This window comes from Zosterops lateralis (assembly GCF_965231275.1).
Source record: "Zosterops lateralis genome assembly, chromosome: 18".
Lineage (NCBI taxonomy): Eukaryota > Metazoa > Chordata > Aves > Passeriformes > Zosteropidae > Zosterops > Zosterops lateralis.
The window spans coordinates 8297519-8306007 of NC_139778.1; the positions used below are offsets into that span (position 1 = coordinate 8297519).

Consider the following 8489-nt stretch of genomic DNA (forward strand, 5'->3'; position numbering starts at 1 on the left):
AAGACAAAGTCTGAGATCTACTTCTACAAAGCAGCAAGTCATTCACACATCTAATTCTTTGCAATAGCCCGATTTTACAAATCAAGAGGAAGTCTTGCAGACCAAGTTTCTGGTGAGGCTTCCACCTTCTGCTGACAATTGCCAGCTGGTCTTGAGATACTCAAAATAGTTCTTTTTTTCAGAAATGAGAAGTGCCAATACTTGCAGGAATTAGTGACACTAATTCTTCTTTCTCCCCATCCCCAGCCCCCAGTAGTACAAAGAAATTGTTGGAGTTGAGTTATCATTCTGCCTTTCTCAGCCAGCTCATCGTCCAGCTCTGACCAATGTGCAGCAGTTTTAATTGTTGATATGCTCCCATGAACTTCCCTGTGTTCCAGGCTCTGTCCCCACACAACCCCTTTCGTTCTAGCTCACATGGTGCTTCAGCAATTCTATTAAACAGCCTAATCCTGCAGTTCCTGAAATCAACAGAAAACAGCTTTTGATGAGTAATAATTTCAGTCTTCATTTGTTAGTTGTTGTTTTGAGATGACCTGAGCAGCTCGGGATAACCTCAGAAGGCTTTGGTCCTCCCAGTAGCCTGGACTTCAGTCAGACAGGGTCTGCTGTGCTGTGCCACTGCTCTCCCGGCTGGGTCAGCAGATTGCCCGTGTCAGCAACTCTCACTATTACAAAATCGGGAAATTCACGGTGGAAATGAAATAGCGCAGATAACGGGGACTTTTTTTGACAGTCAGTGAAAGTCAAGGCCAGACCCTAGAGAGTTCTGCGTCACAGTTCATTTACACCGGCGTCCCGAATCCTGCGAGCGACGCCCGTGAGCAGCGCAGAGAGCAGAGCGGGGCAGAACCGTGGCGTTCTCGGCACCGGAGGAGGCGCCCGGGGAAACCGAAACTCGGCGGGCGCTGCGCTCCGCCCTGCCCCGGGCCCGGCCATGGCCGCCGTCATCGAGCTGGAGCGGCTGCAGAGCGTTCTGGACCTGCACTGCTGTTGCTGCCATCAGCTCTTCGCGGAGCCCGTGCGGCTCATGGACTGCGGCCACAGCTTCTGCCGGGGCTGCATCCTGCAGCACTGCGCGGGCCGGCCCCGCGCCGCCTGCCCGCTCTGCCGGAGCGCCTTCGAGCCCCAGCACCTGCGGCCCAACCGCGAGCTGGCCGCGCTGCTCAGCCTCGTCCCGCGGGAGCTGGCGGAAAGGTTGGAAACACAGGGGGAGCCGGAATCCTGTGGAGCTGCTGCCTGCAACGACCGGAGCTCGGCAAGGCGGAGACCTGGGGAGAAGGTACGGCCGGAGGACCCCGGGGCTCCATCCCCCGGGGCAGCCCGGGGCTCCGCGCCATCCCTGAGCTCCCTCCCCCGCCTCCCCCGGGACATCCCCCGATACCCAGGGACTCCTCCCGCCACATTCTGAGACAGCACCCAGCGGTACCCTCGGGACAGCCCGGGGCTCCATCCCGCTCCATCCCACGGCACAGTAACTCGGCTAACACAGTGTTTGTGGCTCATTGGTGGTGTCTGACACATTGAGAGCCGCATAGCTGAATTAGAAGAACTAATACCTGTACATATTTAGCTGACGCACAGTAGTAATAAGTGACTTCCTTGTGCTGGGTGTTATTTACTGCATCAGCGTTGCATTGGAGACTCCCAGGAGGACACGTAACACTATCAGACAGTGCTACAGCCCCACCCAGCTTCCCGGCACAGAATGGGACAGGTTCATATTCTAGGTCTCTGCTTAAAACGACTCCCAGAGGAGGTGATGAGAAAAATGTGTTGACCTTCGTTATCTTAGCACATACTTATCTTAGTCAAGCTAAGAGCATGTCGAAGCTCACAATTGCATGTAATTACATGTAAGTAATTGGTGACTGTTGATGTTGACTTCATTGTCATTATTCCTACTCAGAATTGTGTCTTTAAGGCACCTCCTCAACCAGTCTATTGCTTAACTAATGTCAGTGATGGTGGGAATTTTTATTATCCTGCTGCTTAACCTAGTCATGCTTTCTCTGAGGTTTATATAGATAAATAGTCCAATGTGTCACTTTAAAGGAGGAAGAGATATGGGAGAGCTCCAAGCAACAAGAAATAACTGAAGAAACCATCCACCTGTTGAGGAAAGATCTCGATAAAACAAAGGTACACACTGTACATTCATCACTTACAGTAACTTTCTGTTTCCACTGTTCTGGGCTGGAGATGTGATTGACTGCAGGGTTGCCTTCCAGCTCAGAGCAGGAATCTGCCTTTCCATTTCCTTCTTTTCTGCCACAATTCTGTTTTTACTGATGAGGACGGATATATGGCATCAGCTGCACTGATTTGTGTCTTGACTGGCACAAAGGCCACTGGAGTTGTGCATTGTTGCATTTTTCTGCTTATCCCAGGAGTAGCCTAAATGTTTCTGGTACAAATTAGATGCAAATTAGAAATCATAAGAGGGACTACTGAACTTTCTGAATTGTCAAGCAGAGTCCATAAAATAGTTGTGAGCCTTAATATGCCCCAAATCTCGCTGCATGTAATGCAGGATAGTGTCAAATATATTTTATTCCTTTGAATAAAGTTTTTGGTCTGCAGGGGTCAGTCAAAGTGCACATTAGATGGGGCACTAATTCTCATATTCTCTGCATCTTTCCTAACCACACAATGAACTCCATATTTTCTGCCTTTCAGGAATATACATCTCAGATCAAAAGCCAGATTATTAAAGATTTCTATTGCATGAAGGAATATGTTGAAAGACAGGAGAGAAACACACTGATGTTCATTGAACAAGAGCAAAAAGCTGCTCAACAGAAAATTGAAGAGACTATTCACCAGCTCACAGACATCAAAGCCCATCCTGTAAGTGATGAAATGAAGTGGCAGAGTATGAGTAGAAACTCTCAAGCTCAATGTCTGGGATAGGTGAATATGTTCAGAGCACCTTTGAGGTCCCTACTGCACCATTCTCATAGAGACAATGGTGTCAGTCCATGGACATTGCTGTCAGCAAGGAGAGTTTGGAGTGAGAAATTCAGAGGAAGAAAAGTACTGAAAAAGGCACAGGCTGGGAATGCAATTCAGAACTAGATTTTTTTCAGGGATATTGTTAAGCTGGAATGAAGTGCGAGCAGCACTGCTAAAATCCAGTCCTCAGTGAAATCTGAAGTCAAGATCTTTCACAATCTTTTTATTTTTCAGAATTTGTACTTACACATAGATATGCAAGTTAAAGAACTCACAGAGTTATTAAATATTTTGTAACCACTTTCTTGGGGAAAATACATCAAGGGCCCTCAACAGTTGCAGCTTAAAGCACTTCAGATTGTGCAGAGCCCCTTTTGATGTTGAAAACCCACAGTGCCAAGTGATGCAAGTTAGCCAGGAGGAATTTGGGGTGGGGCTCACTGGGTGTGGTAGTGGAACCGATGCAATGAGAGGCTGACTTAGAACAGAGACTAGACAGAGTTGAAGTTGGTATTTATTAAAAGGACTTTAGGATACACCTTGGGCAGGACACCTGGCCAGGGCTTCACCCAAGATGGACCCAAAATGGTCACAAAATGGACCAGGTTTCACACTTTTATAAGTTTTGGTCCATTTGCATATCGGGGCTAGTTGTCTAATTACAGCTTCAGTTTATGAAGTTCCATCCTCATTGTTTGCTTTCTACAGTTCTCTGTTGTTTATACCTTTTGGGCCTGAAACTTGTGACGGCTGTCCTTGGTCTCAAGCTGGAAAGAGATTGTTTTGTCTACCTACCCTGTAAAGAGAACTTACTGACACTTAATATGAAGCTCAGAGCTACACACCTAGGCACAGAATCTGAAAAATATAAAAGCTAAAACTTAAGGCATCACCGTGAGACAGAATTGGACTTCCAGGACCCAGGCACAGGTGCCCACATTGGAATTCACCTGATCCAGGGTCCTGTTAGAGGCAGTGAGGAGAAATGGGTACTTTCAGAGTTATCTGGCCTACTTGAGATATCCACCTGCAATCCAGCCTCCAAAAAGCTGTTTCCTCCTACAGACTGTACACACAAAGAGAGCAACTTCAGATGTAGATTTCCACAATTTCTTAACTAAGGCAAACTAAGCTTACCCTTTCCTCACACTAATACATTTTCAAACTTTCGGTTTCTGTTCTAGAAGAGGAAGTTGAAAAAAAAAATGAACTTTTGTTTTCATATGAATACTTAAAGAAATTGTAATATATATATGTAGGAAAAATTAGTCACATTTTCAGTTTTCTTAGGGAAAACGCTTTTTTTTTTTTTAATAAGAATATCCTTCACTATTTTCTGTGAGATTTCAGGTTGGTTTGCTGAGGTAACTGTCCTATAAAGGAAACTTTTGATACAAAGAATAAGATTCTTGAAGAGATCACTGCTTTTTCCACTTATATCTGATCTGTGACTTGAAATTATTGGTGTTGTTTACATCTTTCCCTTGTTATTTTGGCATTATTAGAGTGACTTATCTGAGAGGCAGAGGTACAAAGGCTCGCCTACAACAATTAATAAAATTACGCTTGATGAGAAGCTTAATATTGTCAAAAGTGCTGTAGAAGATCTTAAGAGAAAATCGGAAATTTTACTCTTGAAGAATTATGCTCAGCAACTCCCACCAGGTGAGTTTCTCTTATTTTGAAATCTTTTTCTTAAAGGCAGTGGATCTAGGAAATGGATTTAAAAAATTACTTTGTGCTTTTGAAATGCATGTGCAAATAAAACAAGAAACAATACTCAGCAAAAAATAGGGAACACTAAAATTTTTAAGACAGAAACTGCTTTATCTGCATAGAACGATCAAACCGCTTTACTCATCTCACTGTTCTGAGAGTTCCCTTCTGACCACACCAGCATAGAGTGCTTTGTTAATTTTCAGTAAAAAGTTTTGCCTACATGTCCTTTGTAATTTATACAGTCAAAAAAAGCAATTCCTTGTTTTGTACTTGAACCGGTAGCTGGGTTTATGTAAGGTGTGTTTTCCTTTAGAAGCTTAAATCCTTCCTATGTACATTTTGAAGAGATGCCTTAACACTTTGCTTATTTTTGTATTTAGTGCAGCCTCCAGACTCAGACCAGGAGCCAAGTGTCAGCTCATCATCTCCAGAGTCTGCAGCTGAAAGTCCTGCACCAACCATTTCCAGCCAGTTTTCTCAGTGTAAGTATCCAAGCCAGCAGGACTCTGAACAATATCCAGATGACCCTGAGACTGGATTTGCTGAAGAAAACTGCCCTTGCCAACATCAGTGGGAGATGTGGCTGTTTGCTGAAGCTTGAAAACACAATGGAGTTGCCATGAATGAATCAGTTACTGACACATTGTGTAACACTGTACCTGAGTGCAGACTTAGGATAAAAAGGAGATAAGAAACCTGTTTCATGTAAGCTGTGTGGTAGCTTGTGCTGGCTGCAGAGTCTGAGCTGGTGTACAGGGAATTACTGCACCTGACTGATCTTTGTTGTTAAGCTGTAATTACTCCAGCTGTTACTTGAATTCTGCATCATTTTGACAGAAACATGTTTACAATCAGCACACTCTACTACAGCTGTAGCTTAGCACAGAAAACAAATGGTTTTGCTGATAAAATATCTAAGAACTTGTCCCAGTGAACAGATGACTGTAAGCTTTATTAAGGTAAGCATCCCATTTATTATTGACAAAAAGGTATTTTTTTAAAAAAAGATTGTGGCTAGGAATAAAATCCATCTTGTGGGGTGTTGCAGCATCCCTCTTGTTAGAGGACAGAAATCAGCTGAGGAACAGACTTCTTGTTTATCACAGCATGAAAGGTCCTGGTATATTCCTCTTTACAGCTCAGCCATCCTGACTCCAACTATTCACTGACTCTGGCTGCACCAAGCTCCTACTGTAGGTTTCCCTTGCAGCCTCTGACTGCTGGTTATTTCCTGCTAAACTCTGACTGTATATATTTGTTTGCAGACTCTGAATGCAGGTTTTTACCCAGCCAGACTGTAACTGCAGGTTCCAGCAAAAGGCTCTAGCTGCAGACCCAGACTGACCTCACAGCAGTGATTTTCTCTCCCCAGGATCCTCCTCCTTCACAATCCTCCCATCACCCACTGACCCACTGCTTTATATCACATTTGTCTTTACTGGACACTCATCTTTACTGTGACTCATCAGGGGCAAGGCTGTATTGGGTAATCAACACAGCTGTTACTTATTGGGGGTGAGGTCACCTGTATTCCCTTCTCCTGCAGCAGGGTGCACAGTACTCTCACCTTTCCCTTGGAGTGCATATGACTCTGTCATGGATATTTACGCAGTTGTGCCTGTTAAATGTTTCAGTGTGCCCAGATAGAGTTGCTAATGCTTGGTTGAGGATTCTTGAATTTTGATTGAGGTTTATGTTATGATCATCGGGTTTTATTTCTCTTCTGGAGCAGGGATGCACCTGCCTTCTTGTTGCCTGCATGTGAGAATATTTTTCTTTCTGTCTTCCAGGGGCAGCTGATGTGACTTTGGACTCCACAAGAGTGCATGAACGCTTGGCACTCACAGCCCAGAACAGGAGAGTGATGGTTTCCAACCACCTGACCACTTATCAACCATCACCCAAAAGGTTTTGCATCAGCCAAGTGATGTGTTCACAGGGCTTCTCTACTGGCTGCCACTACTGGGAAGTAATTACCAAGGACAGTGATGGATGGGCTGTTGGAGTTGCTCATGAAATGATTGGTAAAAGGGACAAACTGGGAAGAACTGAGCATTCCTGGTGTATAGAATGGCTGGGTCCTAAAAAACAGCTGTCAGCATGGCATAAGAATCAAGAAACATTATTACACAAGGACAAACCACTGAAGGTTGGAGTTTTCCTGGAGCTACAAAAGAAGACTGTGTCATTTTACTCCGTCACTGACAAAGAAATGCTTTTGCACACCTTTGAAATCAGTACCTCAGATCTTCTCTACCCTGCTTTCTGGTTGTACACTCTAGAAAGAAATGGATCTTTAACTATAAGTCACCCAAATAGGAAATAAAGCCTATTGAGAACAGGGACAATTTTGCCAATGACTGCAGAGTTCCTATAAAAGCCTCAGTGTTTAGCAAAGGAATGTGCCAAGGAATGTATGCTTAACTACCCAGGCTTTCCTGGGAATCAGCAACTGATAATTCTGTTTGCTTTGCTTCTCCTCACATTGTGCTCTGGTCTAGCCATACTTCATTAAAGCAATTCCAGCCTATGTTGAGGCAGTAACCATCCCGGGGGGAGTCAGCTGGGTTTCTCAAGCAGCTTTAAGTAGTCCCAGGATATTTGTAGGAAAGAATGTACTAAGGAAGGTCTAATGTTGGGGATAAGCCTTTCTCATGGACCTAATTTTTCCTACATTGATATTAAAAAATACAGAACAGATTATGCCATTACTTTCTGTCAAGTGAGTTTTCTTTAGACAGATCTGATTGATTAAGGAATGCTCAGAGGACAAGAATGTTACTGATCTTAGGTATGAAAATCTTTCCCTTTAGGGTAGGCACTAACTAGGAAATGGGCTTTGGATTTGAGGACCTGACACTTCAGGGAGGTGTCCCAGAAGAACATGATCTCACTGGAACCATATTTTAGTCTTGCTCAGGCCAAAGAGTTCTCAGTCCTGGTTGTGGTGTGGCCATGGGAATGGTTGTGGAAGCAGGTGTTCAGGTATGTTCATACCAGCTAATAAATCATGCAGTCACTTTACTGGCCTTTCGAAGGTCCTGCAGACAGGCCATCTGGTCTTGCCAGCAAGTCTGAGACAAAGCAAGAGGTTCTCAGTTGCCTGTGGATAAGGCAAAGGGACCAGAGCTGAGGTCCCACAAAACCTATGGACAGCTCGATTTCTGAGATCCACTGCTTCGAGCAGGCAAACTGAAAACAGCATTCCCAAGAAGCAAAAGCTTTTTCAGGAAGACTGTGGCATTTCAGAATTGACAAAACAAATAGTTTATTGTGAATAAGCATGTGGAATTCAGCTGTCACATTTAGTGGAATGGAGCTCCTTGGCTTTTGAAGTAATTGACAGAACTGCTGTTCACCTTTAGTTAATCTCTGCTGTCACTGAACACTCTTGATGGAATAAATGCACGGTTTTATGCTCCCAGGTGTGTGTCTTTCAGCATCTCCAAGGCCGGGGTAGCTTTCCTGGGATAGCCAAAGCCACTGCCTCGTTGGTATTGAGGTGTTTTTTGGTGGTTCATCTGGAAAAACAACAGTTACAGCATGAACTCACTGGACATCCTGAATTCCCCACACACAAGTTGTGCTGTGGTGGGATCACAGCAACAACAAACATAACAACACGCAGTGCAGATGGGAACCCACTGTATCCCTTCTTGACCATTGGGAAGAATTTCCTGATGAGGTGATTTAACATGGGAACGGTCTGCCCAGATCGGAGTCCCCATCCCTAGGGGTGTTTAATAAAGACGACATGGCACTGGTTGACACGGTGCTGTTGGCTCCCAGGGTGGACGGGATGCTCTCGGAGGTCT

General features: G+C 44.6%; 1 protein-coding gene across 1 annotated transcript; it reads left to right on the forward strand.

The window, feature by feature from the left end:
- The first annotated feature begins 720 nt into the window (after positions 1–720).
- RNF135 (ring finger protein 135) lies at positions 721–8147 on the forward strand. Its single transcript, XM_083874629.1, has 6 exons — positions 721–1282; positions 2056–2142; positions 2680–2850; positions 4461–4620; positions 5055–5156; positions 6465–8147. The coding sequence occupies exons 1-6, from the start codon at positions 938–940 to the stop codon at positions 6998–7000; spliced, it is 1401 nt and encodes a 466-aa protein (XP_083730755.1). The 5' UTR covers positions 721–937; the 3' UTR covers positions 7001–8147.
- The last annotated feature ends 342 nt before the right edge of the window (positions 8148–8489 follow it).